Source organism: Marmota marmota, unplaced genomic scaffold, assembly GCF_001458135.2.
Source record: "Marmota marmota marmota unplaced genomic scaffold, marMar, whole genome shotgun sequence".
In the NCBI taxonomy this organism is placed as follows: Eukaryota; Metazoa; Chordata; class Mammalia; order Rodentia; family Sciuridae; genus Marmota; species Marmota marmota.
In genome coordinates, this window is record NW_026000076.1 from 6,118,990 (window position 1) to 6,144,142 (window position 25,153).

General features: G+C 33.2%; 1 protein-coding gene across 14 annotated transcripts in view; it reads right to left on the reverse strand.

Moving 5' to 3' along the window:
- Positions 1 to 25,153, reverse strand: part of Ccdc18 (coiled-coil domain containing 18) — a 103,632-nt gene that overhangs the window by 60,703 nt on the left and 17,776 nt on the right. For 12 of the 14 annotated variants that reach the window (XM_048814430.1, XM_048814432.1, XM_048814439.1 and 9 more), the window contains 9 exons: positions 24,596 to 24,717; positions 18,433 to 18,724; positions 15,688 to 15,812; positions 14,367 to 14,521; positions 9,117 to 9,337; positions 6,276 to 6,386; positions 5,544 to 5,675; positions 4,253 to 4,387; positions 4,010 to 4,087 (listed from right to left, as the gene is read on the reverse strand). In XM_048814430.1, coding sequence (XP_048670387.1) covers positions 4,010 to 4,087; positions 4,253 to 4,387; positions 5,544 to 5,675; positions 6,276 to 6,386; positions 9,117 to 9,337; positions 14,367 to 14,521; positions 15,688 to 15,812; positions 18,433 to 18,724; positions 24,596 to 24,717 — 1,371 coding nt within the window. The remainder of the gene's footprint in view (positions 1 to 4,009; positions 4,088 to 4,252; positions 4,388 to 5,543; positions 5,676 to 6,275; positions 6,387 to 9,116; positions 9,338 to 14,366; positions 14,522 to 15,687; positions 15,813 to 18,432; positions 18,725 to 24,595; positions 24,718 to 25,153) is intronic. The other 2 variants (XM_048814434.1, XM_048814435.1) reach the window with 2 other exon arrangements.

The window sequence follows — 25,153 nt, forward strand, 5'->3', positions numbered from 1 at the left end:
TCAAATTTTTTTTTTTTTTTTTTTTTTTGAGATAAAAAGGGTTGGGGAATGTAGCACTAGGGATGTAGCATAGTGGTGGGATAACCCTAGATTCAATTGGTTTGACCCTTGTTAAAAAGTTTTAATGCTTCAATGGGTTACATCCAATTGAAATATAGATTTTAACTCAGTAATAGGTTAAGGACTTGGGGGAGATAAGGGAAATACTTACAGATTAAAATTTAAAAAGACACTCACTCTCAGGGTCACACAAATACTGGCCCTTTATGTGTATAATCCTAAGAGTGTCTCCTTAAATTTTGCACTAATGGCATCTCATTTGATTTACCTTAGTTCCAGGTCTGCAGCATAGCCAGATATTCTGCAAGTCTAACAAGTTCCCAGGTGATGCTGATGCTACTAGTCCATAAACCATACTTATAGTAATAGTGTTGTAAAGAACATTTTCAAAACACTGGGGAAATTTCATTATGAACTATATTGAATGATGTTGCTGAATTTATGACCTCTTTAAGGTGTAGGGTGACCCCATAACAGAAAGTTTCTGCTCATGGAAGATGCATGTTTATGTATTCAGGAAAATTAAAGTATTATGACATGTACAACCTTGTCTCAGGTGGCTGGCAAAAAAGAAGTATTTGTGTAGGAGGAGGTAGGTGTACACACAAGCATGCATGTATGTGTGCATAGAGAGAAATGAAGTGAGTGTACCTAGATTATAATGGACAATGAATCTGGATGAAAGGTACACAGATGCTCCCTGTAGTAGTATTTCAAATTTTTTGAGGGTTTGAAATTTTAAAAATATATTTAAATTAATAAATTAATTAAAATTAATAATAAACAAATTTTGATGGGCTTTCTGATTTAATCAGAGCTTGAGAGTCTGAATCACATATGAATACATTGTGCACTGTATATGCATCCCTTGCAAACATACACATACACGAATGAACGAAATCAAAACATACTGACAGATATACATGTATATAAAGGCATGAAGCCAAAGAAACTTCTCAAATACACCATCTGGGGACAAGTAGGTGGGGCTTTAGGCTGTATATCTTCAACAACAGCAATTAAGCTCTTCTGTTTATTTTTCCACTTAAGATTTTTTTTTTTTTTTTTGAGGGAGCAGGGAAAAAATCCAGAGTAGAAAATAAATAGAAAACAAGAAAAATACCTTAATACCTCCCTTACTTTATTTATTTATTTTGGTACTGGGGATTGAATCCACATCTCATGCATGTTAGGCAAGTGGTCTAACACTGAGCTACATTCCCAGCCGCCAAACAATAGAAAATAAATGAACAAAATCTTAAGAAGTACTGTATCAATTTTCTGTTTAAGAGGCAACATAGTTTGCTTGATTTATTGGTCTCTGGTTACCTGTTTAGAATTTTATCACCAACTATTTAGCTATTATTAATCATAATTTTATAATTGATACAACTTTAAATTCATCCTCTTAACTTTCCTGTATATAGAAAACTCATAGTACTTCCTTGCAGAGAACAACTGAGGCATGCAAAGGGATATAGACAAAAATCATAAAAGGAATAATGACATAATCAGGAAAAGTAGGCTTCAGATTTCTGTTTTGATGCTACAGATAATAGAGGTTAAGAATCATTTAAGTATAACTTGAATCATGGAAATTCTGCTTCTATATTTCTTTCTTACTTTGATTTTTTACCCAAACAGCAAACCTGTTAAATGTATTAAGGGAATAAAATACAGCATCAGATTTCATTCCCTTACTAATTTTCTTTCCATCGCATACCTGGCTTGAAATATATGGAAATACCTTACTAGATAACTGCCTAGATGTTTAGGTAGTTTAATGAAGTTGCTATTTTTTTTTTTTTTTTTTGGAGGGGGGATTATTTCATGAAATAATTTCTGTCCTATGACCTTTATATACTAAAGATTTTTTTTTTTTTTTTGTACCAAGAATTGAACCCAGGGGTGCTTAACCACTGAACCACATCCCTAGCCCTTTTTATATTTTAATTAGAGACACGGTCTCTCGCTAAGTTGCTTAGAGCCTTGCTAAGTTGCTGAGGCTGGCCTTGAATTTGCAATCCTTCTGTGCCCAACTACTAATGATTTTTCAATGTTAATAAATTTTGAGATTTTTCTTACATGAGGAAATAAATTGAGATGGCATTTACTATTAAAGAATTGAGAATGTCATAGGAATAGTTATGAATAAGCATAATTATACTTACATGGGCATACAGTCACAAAATGAACTAAAAACAAAACACCAAGAAAAAGTAAATAATGTATTTTTTTAAACAATATGATAGAATAAGGTAGCAGTATATTTGGACATATCAAATTTGAACCTCTGAAAAATGCAAAGGAGAAAATATTGAATATATAAGAGTTTTTCCCATTATCCACAGAAGATATATTTTAAGAACCACAGATAGTACTAAACCCTATATATACTATTTTTTCCTGTATATAAATACTCCAATGTAATGCCCTTTTGATCTCAACTAAGCACTTATCAGGCAGTATGGCTGTAACATTTGTAGTTTAAGGTACTACAGTAAAGCCAGCATAAATTTCTTTTTCCTTCTTTAAAATTTCACACATAGATTTGTCTTTACCATAAATCTTAGCAACTTCAGCATATAGTATTTTTCCATTTCTTATTAAATCCAGAACTTTCACCTTTTCCCTTAAAGGAGAACTTTATACCTTAGTTTGGGCAAATCTGAATTGCCATCATCACTACTTTCATAGTTTAGGATCACTATTAAATAAAGTAAGAGCTATTTAAACATAAGCACTATAATACTAGTTCATCTTATAGCACAGATGGCTCCTAAGTGATTAATGGGCAGTTAGTACATACTAAGTGGATACAATGAGAAAGATATGATGAAATAGATGGGGACAAATACAAGATTTCATCGTACTACTCAGAATAATGCACAATGTAAAACTCATGAATTGTCTCTCAATTTTTCTAATATTTTTGAACTGCAGTTGACTACATGTAACTGAAACCATGGAAAGTGAAATCACAAATGAGATGATACTGTATAATAATTAGTTATTAAATTTTTAACTTAGCATATGCTAAGCATTTTATATATCTAGTTTTGTTTAATACACTGCTATTCTTCTGAGGTGTTGTTATCCCCATCGTAGAGAGGAAAAAATTAAATTTCAGATAGCTTAAATAATCTCAAACTAAGTTATATCCAGTTAATAGGCATCTTGAGGCCAAAAGTGAAACCCAAGTTAATTCAGCAACCTGGTCCATGTTTTTAATCATTAAGATATACTAGCCACAAATCCATATTTTAGCTGAAAATTATGGATTCATCACTTAATTAACCTTACCAGCAGAACTGGTAAAAAGAAGCAAAACTAGATTTACTTGCTTTGTTAATTCTTTACTGGTAATGCTAATAAGTTGCAATTATAGCTAAAGTTAAGATCTTTTTTTGTGTGTGTGGAGTTGGGGATTGAACCCAGGGCCTTGTGAATATGAGGCAAGCACTCTACCAAGTGAGCTATCCTCAGCCCAAAAGACAATTTTTTAATGGTTCAGAAAATCATAGGACCAAATAGGCTAGATAATCCACAAATCACATTATCAACTATCAAATGATTAAGATTAAAATTCAATGTAAAGAAAATATGCTGCTGGGCATAGTGGTGCACTCCTCTAATTCCAGCAACTCAGGAGGTGGAGGTAGAATTGTAAATTCCAAGTCAGTCTCAGCAACTTAGTGAGAACCCTATCAACTTAGCAAGACCCTGTCTCAAAAAAAAAAAAAAAAAAGAGGGATATAGCTCAATGCTAAATCACCCTGGGTCCAATATTCAGTACTAGAAAAGAAAGAAAGTAAACATAACAACAGAAACAAAGTTCACTGAATCAAGTCAAATCTTCAATAATTAATCAACATTTATGCATTTAATTTTTATAATTTATGTGTGAACTGTCTTCAATAAGAAAAACAAAAAGTATTAGCATACTAGCCTTGATTGTTTCTTCAGATACTTGATTCTGTAATGCTTTCAAAGCTTCATCTTTCTTCATATTTTCCTTTTCCATTTCCTAAAAACAGGAGGTGGGGAGGTGTGGGGGGAGAAGTAAGAAAAACATAGTAATATGAGTAAACATTTTTATATTTGTAAAGGTTATTACACAAGTGATTTGATTAGAATTAACATATGTCATAGAAAGATAAAACTATTAACACTTTTATAAAGATGACTTTACCCCTTTGCTTTCCGTCAAGAGTCTATCTAATGATTCAAGATGATGCTGTTTACATATTATATCTTGTTGCAACATCGACATAGTCTTTTCTTGTTCTTTAAATTGTTGGTCTTTTTTCTCTAGTTGAGCTTCAAGCTAAACATAAAAACAGGATTAATTTTCATATTATATTTTTAAAATGTTTCAAACATTTTCTCTTATTAAAAAAAAAGAAATGGTTAGAGATGTAGCTCAGTGGTAGACTGTTTCCCTAGCATTTATGAGACCCTGGGTTCAATCCCCAATAATGAGAAAAAAGGAAGAAATAAAAATCACAAGCCTATTTTTATTCACTTTCCTCCTTTATCTATACTAAGCTGAAACTGGTCTGTATCATTTTCTGGTATGTTTCATTATTATATATGTCTTTTACACTTTACTAAATACATACAGCCATGAACAATATATAGTTTTCTGTCTTGAAAATTTATATAGATATTATCAATACTTCTAAGTTTTGGCAAGTCGCTGTCTTTACTTGATATTGTTTTAGATACTTATCCAAGTTAATATACATAGATCTAGTTCATTTACTTTAGAGAAGTATAAGATTCTACTGTAAGAATAATGACAATTTCTCTACTCTTCTATGTAGGAACAGTTACTCTGTTTTTTTACTCTTATGATAGTGCTGCAATAACATCTGTTGTACATGTCTCTTTATGTACATGTGTAAGAGTTTCTCTAGAATAGACAGACCACATAGAAGTAGACTTCCTTGTTGTAAGACATGCACATTTTCAATTTCAGTAGGTATTTCTTTTCAAAGTGAATCAAGATTTACACATTCATTAGACGTATGTAAGATTTCTTACTCCCCACAACTTCACCTATAATTGGCATCATCCAAGTTCCAAAAAACTTGGAACAAAATATGAAATTACTCAATATGCGTATATTTATGTATGTATATCATGTAGCTATACACAAATAAAAAAAGATGTTATATCTAGTGATCTATATATATCACACATCCATCCATCCATACAATAAGAATATGGCAGCCACAGGATTAACAGGAATATATAAAACCAAAGAATTCTGAAATGAAAATGATCAAATGAAAACAACAAAAGGACACATCAGAAATTAGAGGCTTTTTAAGCAATTTAAGATAATATTGAAAAAGTAGTATTTGCAAGTTAAACTTCCTAGTAAGCAAGTATTTGCAAGTTAAACTTCCTCACCTACAAAATAACCAATACTGTGCTAATAATGAGGTTCTCTTCATCACTAACTATGCATTACTTACTCTTTCAATCTGTTTTTCCATTTCTTTATGTTGTTCAAGATGAATTTTCTTTGCTTTTTCAAAGGCTAAGCAAATTTTCTCATGCTCTGTATTGATATTGGTTTCTAGACTCCTTATCTTTTCATTCTTTTCCTAGAAATATAAAACAGGTTTAAAATATAACTAAGCCAGGTACAGTGACACACTATGTAATCCCAGTGGCTTGGGAGGCTGAGGCAGGAGGACCACGAGTTCAAAGCCAGCCTTAGCATGGGCAACTCAGTGAAACCTTGTCTCTAAATAAAATATAAAACAGGGCTAGGGATGTGGCTCAGTGGTCGAGTGCCCCTGAATTAAATCCCTAATACCACACCCCAAAAGAAGCATATTAAAAAACTACTATTTTAATTTTATTAAGATAAAAATGACAAAACTTGAGGGGCTGAGGTTGTGGCTCAGTGATAGAGCGCTTGCCTAGCATGTGCAAGGCCCTGGGTTTGATCCTCAGCACCACAGAAAAATAAATAAATAAAGGTATTGTGTAAAAAAAAAAAAATGACAAAACTTGAATAACAACTTGTTGTATTAGCCTATTAACTTGAAAATACAGAAACAAAAAAAAGAATGACAAGAAGTTCAGTAGAATTTTTAGTTTCCTACTTAGTATGTTTTATAGTAATGATACAAAAATAAACAAGGTATCACCAGTACCTAAAAGTCAGAGTAAACTTGTAGCAAAAAGGTAAATTTTACCATAAGTTCCTGTTCAAGTTCTGCATTTTTTGCAGCAGCTGATGAATAAGCAACTATTTTTTCTTCTAACTGTTTCTCTAGAGTTAAAAGCTGAGAGCATTTCTTTGTCATCTGAAAATACAATAAAGTATAAAATTAGTTTTTAAGAATATACATCCTAAAATCAAATACCTGCTCCTCTTTTTGAAGTTTAAATACATTGTGTCTAGATAAATAGGGCAAATTTATGGTAATAAACAATTAAGGCACAAAGTGAATAACCTTTTAATTCATGTAATTATTAAAACAAGTAACAATGTAGAAGAAAAACAAATGGTGTTAGATTGAGGCAGTAGCTCAGCAGCAGAGCACTTGCCCAGCATGTGTGAGGCACTGGGTTTGATCCTCAGCAACGCATAAAAAAATAAATAAATAAAGGCATTCTGTCCATCTACAACTACAAAAAAAAATTGAAAAAAAAAAAAATAGTGAAAGGAAGCCAGGCATATCATTTCACTCCTTCTATTAGGAAATACATAAGTGATTTAATTTGCATCCTAACCCTTTTTTTCTTTTCCTTGCACTATTGGGGACTGAATTTAGAGGTCTCTACCTTTTCCTAACCCATTTTCTTAAAAGTAGTTCTTACAGATTGAAATTAATATTGCAAAACGTTAACAGTAGTTATTTCTGGTGGTAGAATTATCAATGTTTATTTTCTTCTTTTTCTGTTTCTGAATTTTAATGTTCAACAAGACTATTCTGTTATTTTTTTTAAGTTATTAATCTCAGTACTTGAGAATTTTCTAAGTGGCAGCCTGTAATTATAGACTAAATCTCCTTTTCGATTATTAACTGAAGTTCCTATCTTACAAGTCTTTTCCATGGACTTGACTATAAACATTAAGACACAAAATTAGACATTTAAAAAACATCCTTGGGCTGGGGCTGTAGCTCAGTGGTAGAGAGCTTGCCTTGCATGCATGAGGCCCTGGGTCAATCCTCAGCACCACATAAAAATAAATAAATGAAAATAAAGATATTGTATCCATCTACAACTAAAAAAATATTTAAAAAAAAAATCCTTATGGGGCCTGGAGTTGTGGATCAGCGGTAGAGTGCTTGCCTCGTGCATGCAGGGTTCAATCCTCAGTACTACATAATAAAATAAATAAAATAAAGGTATTGTGTCCAATTACAACTAAACAATAAATATTAAAAAAAAAAAAAATCCTGGGCTGGGGATGTGGCTCAAGCAGTGGCGCGCTCACCTGGCATGCGCGGGGCGCTGGGTTCGGTCCTCAACACCACATAAAAATAAAAGATATTGTGTCCACCTAAAAAAACTAAAAAATAAATTTAAAAAAAAATTGCAGGCTCCATCCGTAAGCCTGAAGTTTGAGTATATAATACATACCCATGTAATCCTGGTCTGCAATTACCTAATGAGGCATCCTTATCCTTTCCTCAGTGAAAATCAAGATCAGATATTCATAAAACATTTCAGAATACAGTCCACAGTATATCTATATCAGATTCACATGCAGTTTTTTAAAAAATGTAAATTTCTGAGCCATACCCAAAGCCTGCTGAATCAAAATTGTTAGAACGGTACCCAGAAATGTACATGTTTGAGAGGCTTCCTAGGTGGCTTTATTATGGGCCAAGCTATAATGGGCAATAACCAAACAAGACTCTATTTTACCTTAAGACTCCATGTTGTGTCTTCTCTCATGGGAAAACCCCACCTCTGAACCCACCAACGCTTGCTTAGCATAGCATACCGGCAACACAATGGTAAAACTCTTCTTTCTGTCCTTATATACTAAACTTGTGCAATGTACCCTAAGTGCATAGAATGTTTGTCTAGACGTTAGTAACCATTCTTTAAATTGTATTCAACTAGGGTCGTTTTGACCCACTTTCCCGTCTGCTTATGATTTTAGACCTCATGATTTTGTTTGTGGTCAGGAATCATAGATAGCCACAACCACTTATGATAAATGTACTGATATGCTTTATTTGTGGTTTTGAACTATAAAAGATTCGCTCTAATTCCTTTAGGGATTAGAGGAGTGCAGACTTGCAGTCTGCCCTTTTGCTGGTGAATAAAGTTTCCATCTCCTGTTTTGAAACTGACTCAGTCATTGATTACAATCTTACCATAATAGTTCTGATGTTTGCTAAAATTTTAAATCCTCTACCACTTCTTTTCTTTCATCTACATAATCCAAATTCTCTTCTTCTTTTTTTAAAAAAAAATTTTATAGTTGTAAATGGACAGCATGCTTTATTTGTTTAGTTTTTTATGTGGTGCTAAGGATTGAACTCAAGTGCCTCACACATGCTTGGCAAGCACTACAGCCCCAGACCCCAAATTCTCTTCTTGTAAATCTGCATTTACCTTGCCAACTTATACTGTGGAAGAAATAATAAACTGCAATGCAGTATTAGTTTCACCAAATTTAGGACCTTTTAGCCAATAGGGAGCATCTTCCTATTTTAAGTTAAGTTAAAATAACATGTTTCCAAATATAATTTCTAAAATAGCTTAAAGCTTGGCACGGTGGCACATGCCTATAATCAAGAGGCATGGTTGAAGGGGACTCAGAAGGGTGAGGCAGTAGAATCACAGGTTCAAGGCCAGCCTCAGTAACTTAGTGATACTGTTTCAAACTAAAAAATTAAAAGGGCTGGGGATGGAGCTCAGTGTTAAAGTACCCCTGGGTTCAATCCCCAATATATATCTATGTGGTACCATTTTGCAAAATTTATAAATCTAGACTTAAATTGTTACAAAATCCCACAAGGTATTTTCTATCTTCAAACTTAGTACACGTGCCCAGCTAATTTGAAGCTTACTTCACTTTCTAGTTTGGTAGAGTTTGAAGCTTTCTCTAGAAGCTCCTCTTGAATCAGTTGAAATTGACTAGTTCTGTGAGCCATGTTAACCTTCAGATCAGAATTCTCAGCTTCTATTTGCATCAGCTTAGTACGTAATTCTTCTATTCCAGTAGCAAGTCTTTGCCTCTCTCTTTCATATTGCTTGTTCATAGTCTGTTGATTGCAGTCTTTTATAATTTCTGTTGATAAACACAAAATGAAAAATTTTCTGGATAAAACTTTAAGTATAAAAATAAATATAAATAGTTGAAATATTTAACCATAAAGTTTAGTTTCTGATTTAAAGAATAAAAAGGATGTAGAAGGAGACATGCAATAAGGAAATGGTAAATAAAGCACTTTCTAAGTTAAATATATAACAATGAGTGAAAAAGCTCTTCTGAATCATTTATTTTACTAGGTATCTAAAGACTATTCCTTATACCAGAAAGTTAAGAATGCTTCCCACTTTTTAAGATACTATTTTTAATAGAAATAATTATAAAATGCTTTATTTTTTTAAAAAGTTGCTTTGTTCCCCTAAAGATAATCATAAAATTTATTTGGACAATTTGAGATTAAGAACTTTTTTTTTAAAGGGGTAGTGAAGATTGAACCCAGAGGTACTTTACCATTGAGTTACACCTCTAGTGCTTTCTATTTTTTATTTTGAGAAAAAGTCTCACGAAGTTGCATAAGTTCTCACTAAATTGCTGAGGTTGGCCTCGAACTTGCCATCCTCCTGCCTCAGCCTCCCAAGTCACAGGATTATAGGGTATGCCACTGCATCCAACCATTAAGAATATTTTTATGTACTATTTGTAGATACAGGTTCAAAAGGTACACACAGTGAACCCTTTCTAGTCTTATATTCCTTACTTACAAACTAGCTGAAGAAAATACACTGAAATTTTAAAAACTACTAAGGTTTATCACAGGTAGCTTTCTGACTATGTCTTCTCTCCATTATAAACATTATACCTTCTCCTACTCCACAATACCTGAATTTTCAAGAGCACTTTTAAAAGGCAAAATGTAGGTGATTATATAAGAATACACATATGGAAACAAGGAGAGATACACTTTGCCCTCAAGGGTTGGATAAGAGGCTATTTCCCATCAATCCCCCATCTCCACAATATTTTACTTTCTAAGCTATCCATGTCATTGACTCTATTCTTAGATGTTAGACTATATGACACATTATATTTATCACTACCTATAATGACCACCATTCCCTCTGCTAATCACATCATTCTCTTCCCATTCTAATTACTTAGATATATAATTTTATGTCACTTCTAATGCTAACAGCCCTTTGTATTTAAAGATAGATTATGATGTTTATTAATACCCAGGGCAACCAACCACTAAAAAAAGTAAAAGTATACAAAGAGTATAGTGTATAAATCAAGAGTGGAAATAAGACATGAGATGCTAAAATATACTTGAACCCCAAAAAAGGCAAAAAAATGAATAAAATGGAACATTAAAAAATGATAGATTAGACCCTCCAAATACCAATATTACATTAACTATAAGCAATCTAAACACCCCAATAAAATTCTACTTAAAACACAAAAACTGTCTGAATGGATATAAACGCAGGACCCAATTATATGCTTTTTTAAAAAATTTTATTTTATTTATTTTAACCTTATTTTATTTATTTATATGTGGTGCTGAGGATGGAGCCCAGGGCCTCACACATGATAGGTGAGTGCTCGACCACTGAGCCACAACCCTAGCCCCCAATTCTATGCTTTCTATGAGAAACTCACTATCTATAAAGACACAAATTCAAAGGATGAAAAAAATGATAAAAAAAACACCACTGGAGGGCCTATATTTATTTCAAACAAAGCAGCGTTCCTACAAGAAGTATTACTAAGAACTGAAAGAGACATTTAATATAATAAAAGTGTCTATTCAAGAAGAAGGTATAACAATCTCAAATAATATGTACATAATATGTTCAAAATACAAGAAGCAACAATTGACAGAATTGAAAGGATAAATAAACACACATACAGACACATCTGAAGATTTCAATACTAGTCTCTCAGTAATTGACAGAATAAACACACAGAAAATCCTTAGGGATAAAGAAAACTTAAATACAACCTTACGATTGATAGTAAAAAAATCCCACCCAACAATCACAGAATAAACAATTTTTCAAGAGCAGTTAGAACACTAAGACAGACCACATGCCAGCCAATAAACAAAGTCTCAAAGTACTTTCTTCTTTTTTGTTTTTAAATTTATTTATTTATTCTAATTTGTTATATAGGACAACAGAATGCATTTCAATTCATAGTACACATATATAACACAATTTTTCATGTCTGGTTTTACACAAAGTAGAGTCACACCATTCGTGTCCTCATATATGTACTTAGGGTGATGATGTCCATTTCATTCCACCATCTTTCCTACGCCCCTGGCTTCCTCCCTTCTCTTCCCTCCCCTCTGCCCTATCTAAAGTTTCCTCCCATACTACCCACCAACCCCATCCCCATTATGGATCAGCATCCTCATATCAGAGAAAACATTCAGCATTTGGTTTTTTGGGATTGGCTTACTCCACTTAGCATAATATTCTCAACTCCATTCATTTACCTGCAAATGCCATGATTTTATTCTTTTTTAATGCTGAGTAATAGTCCATTGCATATTCAAAGTACTTTCAAAAAATAAAATCAAGGCTGAGGGGGTAGCTCAGTGGTAAAGCATGTGCTTAGCATACATGAAGCCTTGGGAGGGGGAGTGAGAGGAGGAGGAGGAGGAGGAGGAGGAGGAGGAGGAGGAGGAGGAACACAGCCTTTATAAGTAATGTGAGAAGGAATAAAAAGAATTCTGATGGAAATGTTATGTCTTGATTGTGGTGATAGTACCAAGAGTATAAACATGTTAAAAAAAAACAACACTTGTAGCAAAACTTACCAAAATTTTATATTTAAAATGAGCACATCTTATTGGATTTTATTAAATTTTATTTCAATAATATATTTGGTTTTTTGGTACCGAGGACTGAATTCAGGGGCACTCGACCACTGAACCACAGGCTATTTTGTATTTTATTTAGATGCTTAGCACCTCCCATTTGCTGAGGCTGGCTTTAAACTCATGATCAGCCTCAGCTCCCAAGCCACTGGGATTACAGGCCTGCACCACCACGCCCAGCTCATTAATATATATTTTAAAAATATAATGCGAAGTTGAGCATATTTCCTATGTTTATTGGCCATTTTGCATTTTCTCTTCCATGAATTGCCAATTCATATCTTTTGTCAATTTTTCTACTGAGTTGTCTGTATATCTCTTATTATTTTGAAAAGTTCCTCATAACTCAATATACTTTATTTGTATGTGTTAAAAACATTTCTCATCAGTTTATAGCTTATCTACTTGATTTATATGTCTTTTCTTTACGGAAATTATAAGTTTAATGGTGTTAAATTTATTAAATTTTCCATTTTGGTACACTAATTTTGTATCCTTTTAAAAGAATGTCTTCTGAGGACATTGTTACCTTTTATTTAAAACTTTTAAAGTGTTCATTTTTCCATTTAGATCTTTACTATACCTGGAATTGAGATTTTAATATGGTAACAATCAGAGGTCTTATGTTATTTTTTCCACATGAATAATCAATAATTCTATCATCCCTTACTGATTAGTTACCTTCCTCCATTCATTTCTAATGATACCCTGTCATTTATCATATTCTTTTGTTTGTGGTCTGTTACTGTGCCCTTTTTTCTCTTCTATTAGTTGATTGAATACCTGTTAATACTAGAGTATTTTAATCACTATGTTACAAAAATTATATTGCCTTTTATGCTGATTTTCCCAATCTTATTCCAATTTCTTTAGAACTATTTTAACTTAGGTCAGGCTTGAGTTTATATATATTAAAATAGATTGAAATGGACCTATTTACAATATTGAGGTTTCTCATGTATAAACCTCCTATTTCTGCTTGTTCAGGTTTTTTATTTCTTTCAATTAAATATTTGATTATTCTCCCAAAGTCTTAAGTCTTTTTTATATTAATTTCTTCATACTGTGCAAGTTATGTAACATTTAATTGATTTACTTTAATGTGGGAGAATTAGAACAAAAGAATGCAAATCAGGTTTTTTTGCACTAATCATAAAAATATATATATAATGCAAAGTCCAAAAATTCTGAAATAATTTGCTCTCTTACCAGAACATAATTACTCATAACAAATTATCAAGTGTGTTTAACAGAAACCAAACAGCTGTTAATTTGTTTCTTTTGTTTGTTTTCTGTGGAACTGGGAGTTGAACTTAGTGTCTCATACATACTAGGCAAGCACTCTATTGATGAACTACATCCCAAGGCTTTATATGTTTTAAATTTTGAGACAGGGTCTTACTAAGTTGCTGAGGCTGGCCTCAAAGTTGTAATCCTCCTACCTCAGGCTTCTGAGTAGCTGGATATAGGCATGTGCTACCACACCCACCTTAATGATAGTATTTTAAAGAAATAGATCAGCTATACACAATGGCACACATCTGTCATTCCAGCTACTTAGGAGTCAGGAGAATCACCAGTTTGAGGCCAGACTCAACAACCTAGCAAGACACTGCCTCAGAATTAAAATTAAAAAGGGCTGGAGACATGGCTCACTGGTAGAATAACCCTGGAATTAATCCCCAGTACTGCAGTATTTCAGTCAATAGAATAAAATAAAATAGTATTGCCAAGAACTCTGATTACCATTTTTTAAATAATTCAACATTATATACACAATGGAATATTACTCAGCAATAAAAGAAAATGAAATCATGGCATTTTCAGGTAAATAGATAGAGCTAGAGAAGATAATGTGAAGTGAAGTTGGCCAATCCCTAAAATAAACAAATGCCGAATGTTTCCTCTGATATAAGGAGGCTGATTCATAGTGGGATCTAGTGCTCCCTAGGGGGAGCATGGAATAAACAATCTCTAAATAGGGCAGAGGGGTGAGAGGGGAAGGGAGGGGGCATGGGGGTAGAAATAATAGTGGAATGTGATGGACATTACTATCCAAAGCACACACATGAAGACACGAATTGGTGTGAATATACTTTGTATACAACCACAGATATGAAAAATTGTGTTCTATATGTGTAATAAGAATCATAATGCATTCCACTGTCATATATAAATTTTAAAAATTAATTAAAAAATAATAATTCAATAATATATACTCACCAGCTTGATTACCACCTAGTTTTACAGGTTCTGTTTCTAAAGTAGTCAACTTGCCACTTTCTTGGCTATTACAAATAATGTTCTGAGATAACTGGTTTGCAGTCAGATTTGCATGAAGCTTTTGAATCTCCGCCTCTTTTATTGCAAGCTTAATCCTGGCACAAAACAAAAGAATCCAATACGACAGTAATTCTGTAAAAAATATCTCATACTACTTTTCACCTTTCAAACTGGCAAAATTTTAAAATTCTGATATTAGTTAACTCTTAGGCAGGATATAGAAACTTTTATATATAAACAGTAGGATTATAAATTAGTTTAGCTACTTTCTAACTTGATTGAAACTAGTAAAACTAGTAAAATATAGATGACCTACAACCTAGAAATATGAGTTTTAGGAATATATTCTAGAGAAGCTCTCATATATATGTGTAGGGAGCCATGTATAAGGATTTTCTTTGTAACTATATAATAGAAAAAGACTAGAAATAAGGTAATTATCAATAAAAGAATAGATAAATTGACACCATTCTAGAAAAAAAATCCTAATTATTAAGATCAAACTAACCACCCAAATCTATTCATGGATCAACCACTCTACCTATCCTGACATGGATGAATTTTTTAAAATGGGCATGGTGGGCATGTCTGGGCATGGTGGCACATGCTTTTATCCCACCAACTAAGGAGGCTGAGGCAGGAGGATTCCAAGTTCAAGGCCCTAAGCAACTTAGTGAGACCCTGTCTCAAAATAAAAAAACAAAAATGACTGGGTATATAAAGCACTCTTGGGTTCAATCCCCAGTACCAAATAAACATTTTAAAATGATGTTGAGTAGAAAAGCAAAACTGCAACTATAGAGTTCACTTTTATTTGTGTATAAGAGAAAAAAAAATGTACACAATATGGACAGAAAAATACACATCAAATTCATAATAATGGATAAGCAGGGGAAGAATTAGATAAGCAATAAGGATCAAAGGGTATTATCCATCCTGTAATGTTTTATTTTTTATTTAGAGAAACAGATTTGAAACAAATATCACAAAATATTAAGAAGAATCAAATCTTAGTTGTGGAATCAGTATTTGTTATAATACTCTCTGAACTTTTCCGTCTGTATTTTTTTTTAATTATTTTATTTTATATGGTGCTGAGGATCAAACCCAGGGCCTCACATGTGCTAGGCAAGTGCTCTATTGCTGAGCCACAATCCCAACCCTCTTTCTGTATTTTTTTAATTTTCTCAACTAAACACCTTCATTTAATTTCCAACAAAACCATTCTATTTGTTGTAAATTCAAAATATGAAAAACATACCTCAATTCTGAAATCACCAATTTATTTGCCTCACAGCAGCCAATGCAATTGTCTTCTTTGTTTGACAAACTACTCATCTGGTGCTTAGAAATGGATGATTTAAAACCAAGTATTTCTCTTTTTAACTACAAGTTTAAAAAACAAATGTTTGTAAATTATAATACACATATGGATGCCATTGTTTTCTTATTCAGAACTCTTTAAGTTTGAAAAATTGTCTGAATTTAATAGAAGCAACCTAATGTCCATCAATAGGAAAATGTACAAGTACATTAGGAAACATTTGGTTAATGGAAAAACCTATAATTAATTCAGATAATTGGAAAAGTATAATAGTTAGATAAACTTGAGTTACATAAATTAATATGGTTATATTTTACAATACCAAGTAAAACAACAAATTCCATTGATACACAAAGTATTTTAAAAAATATACTAAGAAGGGCTGGGGTTGTGGCTCAACAGTAGAGCATTCACCTAGCATGTACAAGGCCCTGGGTTCGATCCTCAGCACCACATAAAAATAAATACATAAATAAAATAAAGGTATTGTGTCCAACTACAAGTAAATAAATACTTATATATGTGTGTGTGTATGTGTGTGTATAGGTAGATGGATAGAGAGAGAGAAATGTATGTGCATGGTGGTGCATGCCTGTAATCCCAGCAGCTCTGGTGGCTTGAGGCAGGAGGATCACAAGTTCAAGGCAAGACTCAGGAATTTAGCAAGGCCCTAAGCAACTTAGTGAGACCCTGTCTCAAAACAAAAACTAAAAAGAACTGGGAATGTAACTTGGGACCCTGGGTTCAATCCCAAGTACCAAAAAAAAAAAAAAAAAAAAAAGAGAGAGAGAAGAACATATGTATTTATATAGAAATTTATATGTGGCAACATTTAAATTATGGATGAAAAGGATACAAAAGAATTTCAGAATAGTTGCTACTTTTGCGTTTAGAGGAAGAATAGAGCTCACAAAGTACATATAAAGGTTTTACCTATAAAATTTATTCTAAAACCATTTGAAGTTGATAGAGCAATGTGTCCCATATTTTGCAAATGCTAAGCTACATTACAAATACTAAGCTAATTACACACTCCAGAAGTAAAAAAGTTCACTTTTTCAAAAACTATATCATCCTTAGCACTTCATGAAACATAGCATCAAGTATATATTATCATATCAATTTCATAGTCATATATCAAATAATTCTTAACTCTAAGCACATATGAAAATTTTAATTTAAAATGAAAGTTATCTGTATATGATTACTTTCTAATTTCAAAAGCAAACATTAGATTAAAAATCCTAGCGCTGGGGTTGTGGCTCAGAGGTAGAGCGCTCGCCTACCATGCATGAGCCACTGGGTTCGATCCTCAGCACTATATAAAAATAAAATAAAGATATTGTGTCCACCTACAACTAAAGAAAAAATGTTTTTAAAAATCCTAGCAAATAATTAATATCTAATACAGGGCCTCTCAAATACTCAGCAAGCACTCTACCACTGAGTTACACCCCCAAACCAGTTCTATGTCATTCTCATAACTACATTTAAAGTTGCTCAACATTAGCCATTGAGGAAATGAAAATATAAACCACAGTGTGATACCACTTCATACCCACTAAGCAAAATGACAATGACAAGTGTTGACAGGCATGTAGAAAAACAGGAACTCTCATATACTGCTGGTGAAAATGTAAAACAGTCTAGCCATTTTGGAAAACAATTTGGCATAAATTTACCACATGACCCAGCAATTTTATTCTTGGATATCTACCCAAGAGCAATAAAAACATGACCACACAAAGACTTCTATGAAAATGTTCACAGCAGCTTTATTCATAATAGCCTAAAAGTAGAAATAATCCAAATGTCCATTAATTGGTAAACAGATGAAATGAAATACTATTCAGAAATAAATAAGAAATGAAAAACTGATATGTACAACATGAATGAACCTTAAAAATATTAAAAATATAAAATAATAGGAAAAATATGTGCAAAAGACCACATATTTTTACGTTTTCATTCTTCAAAACAGCCAGAAAGGAAAAATATATAGAAACAGAAATTATTAGTAGTTTCCCAAGGGTATGTGGTGGAGGTAGAGCACTAATTCTAAAAGGACACAAGGGATCTTTGGGGGATGGCAGAAACTTGAAACTGAATTGTGGTGATTATTATAAGATTTTTAGCAAACTTATTAAAAGTCTTAAAACAATTACCACAATGCAGGAAATTTGCCTAGTACTGCAAATAGAAAACTATTTGTAATTTAGTAAATTTACTAAAAGTTACTAACATTTCAAATGGTTGAATTTTACAGAATAAGTGATATTTCAATAAAGCTATATTTTAAAAAATGTGCCATTCTTATATATGGCATCATATATAAAAGAAATTATATAGGGCTGGGGTTGTGGCTCAGTGGTAGAGTGCTCATGTAGCACACGTGAGGCACTGGGTTTAATACTCAGCACCACATAAAAATAAAATAAAGATATTTTGTTCATCTATTTAAAAAAAGAAAGAAAGAAAGGGTACAGAAGAAGAAAGGTAAATGTGAGGCAAAAATAGGAATTAAATAGAAGAGAAATTGGTGCCAAAGTACAGACAAGTAAGAACAAAACTAAAAGCTAATAAAGCAACTCCAAAATGATGTTCTCTCATAAAACACTTGAGTAAAATTTTTCTTTTCCATGATACAACAAGTACAGTACATTTCTTTTCACACATACTTACTGGCAAATGGGATATCATTTTTCCCAAGCTTCTCAGTTCTACCCTTGAACTTTCAATTTCCTGCTGACATAAATCTAGTCTCTCATTCTGTGCTGCAACACGAACCTTTAATTCTCGGTTTTCATTCATCAGAGAAAATTTTTCTCTCAGTATTTCTTCTTTGTCTTCTAACTCACTTTCTAGCTTCAGAACACTTTGTCTAGATTCAGTTAATTGTGCCATGACTTCTGAATTCTTCATTGCCATGATTCTTAATTTTTCTTTTCCATTGTTATTTTCTTCTTTTAACTGCCTATAAAAAAATAAATGAAAATAAAATGTGCATTCATTTTCAATAATCTTATTTACATATTCTAAGTACAGAAATATTGAAGTGCCAGACATGGTGGGGCACACTTGTAACCCCAGTTACTCAGGAGGCTAAGGCAGATGGATCATAAATTTGAGGATAGCCTTGGCAACTTAAAAAGATCCCTATCTCAAAATAAAAAATAAAAAGGGCTGGGATGCAGCTTAGTGGTAGAATGCCCCTGGGGATCAATGCCCAAGAACTGAAAACAAAAAACAAAAGCATTGATGCAAAAACCCTATCAAACTGCTGGGCATGGTGGCACATGCCTAAAATCCTAGTGGCTCAGGAGGCTGAGACAGGAGAATCCCAAATTCAAAGCTAGCCTCAGCAAAAGCAAGGTGCTAAGTAACTCAGTGAGACCTTGTCTCTAAATAAAATACAAAATAAGGCCAGGATAAGGCTCAGTGGGAAAGTGCCCCTGAGTTCAATCCCTGGTACCCCACCCCCCCTCCAAAAAAAACCCTAACAAACTGAATACATCAGTACATTAAAAGATTATTCACCACAATCAATTGGAATTCATCCCAGCAATGAAAGGATGGTTCAACATAGGCAAATATACCATACTAATAAAATGAGGGGCAAAAATAACATAGTTATCTCAACAGATATGATAAAAATCAACATCCCTTCATGATAAAACTGCTTAGCAAACAGGTGTAGAAGGAACATACCTCAATACAATAAAGGCCATATACAATAAGCCAAGAATTAACATTATACTGAATGAAGGAAAGCTAAAGCCTTTCTCTTTAAGATTTGGACAAAGAAAAGGATTTCCACTTTTATCACTTTTATTCAACATGGTATTAGAACTCCTAGCCAGAGCAATCAGGCAAGAGAAAGAAATAAACAATAACCAAATTTGAAAAAGGAAGTCAAAATGTAACTCTTTATAGATGAATGAGTTTATTATATATAGAAAGCCCCAAAGGTTTCACCAGAAAACTATTAGAACTAATTACTGAAGTTAGCATGGTTGCAGAATATAAAAATCAACACAAGAATCAGTAGCACTATTATTCCTCTGGTGTTTTGTTTTGTTTTGTTTTTTGAGTGCTAAGGCTCAAACCCAGGGCCTCATGCCCAGGTAAGCACCCTGAGCTACTCCTCAGCCCTCAAGTAACATAGTTATAATGATAACAGTGAATAATCTGAAATCTAAATCAAGAAAGCAATCCCATTTATAATAACTACCAAAAGATACCTAAGAATAAATTTAACAGAATTAGTGTAAGATCTCTACAATGAAAATTATTATAAAATACTGATGAAAGATATTTAAGAGAACACACACACACACACAAAATGGAAGTTATTCATGGACTAGAAGAATCAATATTGTTAAAATGGTTACATTACGGGCTGGGGATGTGGCTCAAGTGGTAGCGAGCTCGCCTGGCATTCGTGGGGCACTGGGTTTGATCCTCAGCACCACATACAAATAAAGATGTTGTGACCACCAAAAACTAAAAAAACAAATATTAATAAAAAAATTCTCTCTCAAAAAAAAAAAATTACATTACCCAAAGCAATCTACAGATTCAATGTAATCCCAATTAAACTACCAGTGACATTCTTCATAACAATAGAGAAAACAATGTTAAAATTTATATGGAACCAGAAAAAGCTCAATAACCAAATTTCTTGCTATTCTGAATAGCCCAAGCAATCTTGTGCAAAAAGAACAAAACAAGAGGCATTATACTATCTGATTTCAAAATACACTACAAAATTATAGTAATCAAAAGTGTGATGTTGGCATAACAATAGCTACATAGACCAATGGAACAGAATAGAAAGCCTAAAAGTAAATCCACATATCTACAGTCAACGAATTTTGTGGGGAGGGTATCGGGAATTGAACCTAGGGGCTGTCAAACACTGAGCCACATCTCGAGGCCAATTTTGTATTTTATTTAGAGACATGGTCTCACTTAGCACCTTGCTTTCACTGAGGCTGGCTCTGAACTCGTGATCCTCCTGCCTCAGCTTCCCAAGCTGCTGGGATTACATGCATGCACCACCTCGACCTGCTACAGTCAACTAATTTTTAACAAAGCCACCAAGGATATGTACTGGAGAAGAAGCAGTTAAATAAACAGTGCTGGAAAACACTGGTGTCCATATGCCGAACTATGAAACTCGAACCTTATCTTTCACCAGTACACCCAAGACAATGAAACTACTAGAAAGAAACACAGGGGAAACACTTCAGGTCACTGAAATGAACAAGGATTTAAAAAAAAAAAAACCTCAAAGCATAGGCAACAATCCGGGATCCGTGGCACACACACGCCTGTAATCCCAACAGCTTGGGAGGCTAATGCAGGAGGATTGTGAGTTCAAAGCCAGCCTCAGCAAAAGCAAAGCACTAAGCAACTCAGTAAGACCCTGTCTCTAAATAAAATACAAAATAGGGCTGGAAATATGGCTCAAGTGTCCGAGTTCCCTTGAGTTCAATCCCTGGTAACCACCCCCTCCAAAAGAAACATAGGCAACAAAAGCAAAAATGGACAAATAGGATTATATCAAACTAAAAAGCTTCTGCAGAGCAAAGGAAACCATCAATAGTGAAGAGACCACCAAAAAAATGGAGGTAAAATCTGCAAACTATACATCTGAAAAGGGGTTAATATATAGAATATATAAGGAACTTCGAAACCTCAATAGCAAAAAAAAAAAAAAAAAAATTTCTCATTTTTGAAAAAATGGGCAATAGACCAAAACAGATATTTCTAAAAACAAGACATACAAGTGGCCAACAAATACATGAAAAGGTGTACACCATCATAAAAAGCACCCAAAATGCAAATCAAAACCATAATGATATATCATCTCACCCATTAACAATGACTGCTTTAAAAAGACTAAAGATAACAAGTGCTAATGGTGACATAGAGAAAAAGGAATTCTTACATTCTGTTGTGGGAATGCAAATTAGTACAGCCATTATGGAAAACAATATGAAAGTTCCTCAAAAAATTAAAACAGGGGGCTGGGGATGTGGCTCAAGTGGTAGCACGCTTGTCTGGCATGCGCGAGGCACTGGATTCGATCCTCAGCACCACATAAAAAAAATAAAGATATTGTGTCCACCTAAAACTAAAAAATATAAAAAAATTAAAACAGAACTACCATATGACCCATCAGTTCCACCACTGGGTATATATCCAAATGAAATAAGTATGTCAAAGACACATCTGCTTATTATAGCACTATTCATAGTAATCAAGAAATAGAAACAACTGAAATATCCATCAACTACTGAATGCATAAAGAAAATGTATATATACAAAAGAATATATTATTCAGCCATAAAAAGAATAAAATCCGGTCTGGGGTTGTGGCTCAGAGGTAGAGCGCTTGCCTAGCATGCGTGAGGTACTGGGTTCGATCCTCAGCACCACATAAAAATAAAATAAACATATTGTGTCCACCTACAACTAAAAAATAAAAAATTTAAAAAAAAATGAAATCCTAGGGCTGGAGTTTTAGCTCAGCAGCAGAGTGCTTGCTTAGCACATGTGAGGCACTGGGTTCAATCCTCAGCACCATGTAAAAATAAATAAAATAAAGGTTTCATGTCCATCTACAGCTAAAAAAAACATTTTAAAAAAATGAAATCCTGTCATTTGCAACAACATGGATAGACATATAGATCATTATGTTAAGTGAAGTAAGTCAGACATGAAAAACAAATAACACATGATCTCACCGACATGTGGAATATAAAGTTCATCTCATGGAAACTAGAGTATAATTGGTGGTTACCAGAGGCTGGGGAGAGTAGGGAAGGGGAAGAACAGAGCTGATCAATGGGTACTAATTTGTAGTTAGAATGGAATAAGAAGTTCAAGTATGCTATTGTGCAAGAGTGTAAGTACAGATAATAATTGTGCACTGCATATTTCAAAAGCTAGAAGAAAGCATTTTGAAATGTTTTCACCATAAGGAAGAGATGAATGTAGTGCTGGGCACAATGGTGCACATCTGTAATCCCAGTGACTCAGGAAACTGAGGCAGGAGGATTACAAGGTCAGCCTGGGCAATTCAGCAAGACCTTGTCTCAAAACATAAAAAGGGTTGGGAATGTAACTCAGAGGCAGAGTGCTCCTGGGTTAATTCCCCAGTCCAAAAAAAAAAAAAAAAAGAGATGTTAGAGAATTAAGTATATTCTGATTATACACTTTGAAGGGTCAATCTCTGAGTGTAAAGTTTTAGAACCATCTTAAGCAATTTATTTCATTTATATTTTTCTTTTTTTAAAAAAATAGTACTAAGGATTGAATGCAGGGCTTGAGCATGCTACAGTATTTTCCTCTTTATGCAAGTAATATGATTTTAAAAAATGTTTTGAAGGGGTTCAGGAGATAGCTCGGTGGTAAACTGATTGGCTAGCATGTGTGATGCCCTGAACTAGATATCCAGTATTAGAAGAAAAGTCTTAAGAATTCTTTATCATAAAGTATAAAATAAAAATTTAAGTGATAAAGCACTGTATCATAGTACAATTAATAGTATTTTTTTCCTAAATATATCTTGCAATTGATAGCATCAGATGATAGTAAATATTCTGGTTATATAAAAGTAACCATTACAAAAACTATCGTTACCTCTTCTACCACGCAAAAATACTACATGTATTACTTAAGGAAAATGTTAAAATTAGACAAAGCAATTATTTTAATTGCTACCACTACCTTAAATTAACAGTCTGAAGTTATAAGGGCTGATTAATATTAACCTCTGAACTGATGATGGAAATTAGTTCTGAGAGGCTGACATAATATCATAGAGAATGTACAGGAGTCAGAAAACCTTGGTTCTCATATTTGATCTTTCTGACCTTAGTCACTCTCTGGGCTTCCGTTTCTTCACTTATAAAACAAGAGGACTGCTGGGCATGATGGCATAAGCCTATAATCCTAGTTACTTGTGAGGCTGAGGCAGGAATAATGGAAGTTTGAGGCTGGCCTGGGTAACTTAGTGAAACCTTATCACAAAATAAAAAATAAAGGGTTGGGGATGTTGCTCATGGATTCAATCTGCAATACCAAAATTAAAAACAAAAACCCAACAATAGGGGCTGTGGTTGTAGCTCAGTGGTAGAGTACTTGCCTCACATGTGTGAATCATTGGGTTCGAGTCTCAGCACCGCAAATAAATAAGTGAATAAAATAAAGGTCCATCAATAACTAAAAAATAATTTAAAAAAAGAAAACTAAAAACAATAGGGCTGGAGTTGTGGCTCAGTGCCAAAGCGCTTGCCTCACACGTGTGAGGCACTGGGTTCAATCCTCAGCACCACATAAAAATAAATAAACACACACACAAAAAAAAAGAAAAATAAATAAAAAATTTAAAAAATGAACAAAATAAAGATATCGTGTCCATGTATAACTAAAATAATATTTTTAAAAAACCCCAACAACTACAAGGTGATAACAATAACAAGAAGGTGGACAAGGTTATTCTTCATGATTTCCAAAGTTCTTTTTTTTTTTTAAACACTTTTACTAGTTATTAGTTAATGTGATCTTACTATAAATCATTATGTCTGTTAATTTTTTCTACTATATATGCAAAGCAAATATGTTAATCAACATCATGGAACATTTACAACTATGTTACCATTAACACGTTTTATTGCATTTAAAATTGTAACTTTATACCTAGAAAAGTGTTTCAGGCACAAAGCTTATCATTCTACATATCTAAGTTCATAATTATAATATATAAAATCTTATTTTTAAATGTTTTAATTTTTTCCATCTCCACATAAAAATTCTTTTTTCTGCAATACTGTACCTTAATTTTTCCTTCAGAATTTCAAGTTCACTTTTATATAAACCACACTTTTCTTGTAGCCTTTTATTTTCTTTTTCACAGTTAACTAGATTTTTTTCTAATATTTCTTCTTCAGTTTGAACCTAAAACAATAAATTATTGTTAAGTACAAGTACTTATATGGTCATAAGTTTAGGTGTTTCAAATCAAAAATGTAGGTAGTATTTCACAAGCAGGAAAGTAGACTAAGTGATTTCATGTTTTAAGTGCCCAGACTTATAGTGAAAAGAAGCAAAGTGAAGTTCCTGGGAGTAATGAAAGACAAGAAGGAGGATGCTGCTACCTGTCCAGAACTACTTACAGATGGGCAATTGCACTGTCACTTAAAAGCATAAATGTTCTGGCCTCATTTGTACAAAGCAAGCAACTCAAGTAGGAATGCTGCTCCCAAATTACTAAAGGCTAATTTCAGTGCAAATATTTCAGAAGTACTTTTTGAAAGGTTAGTCACAAAATACTCCCACTGAAATAACAGTCTGAAATGTAAAACATAAAATTCAAGCACCCAGGTTGGAGCAA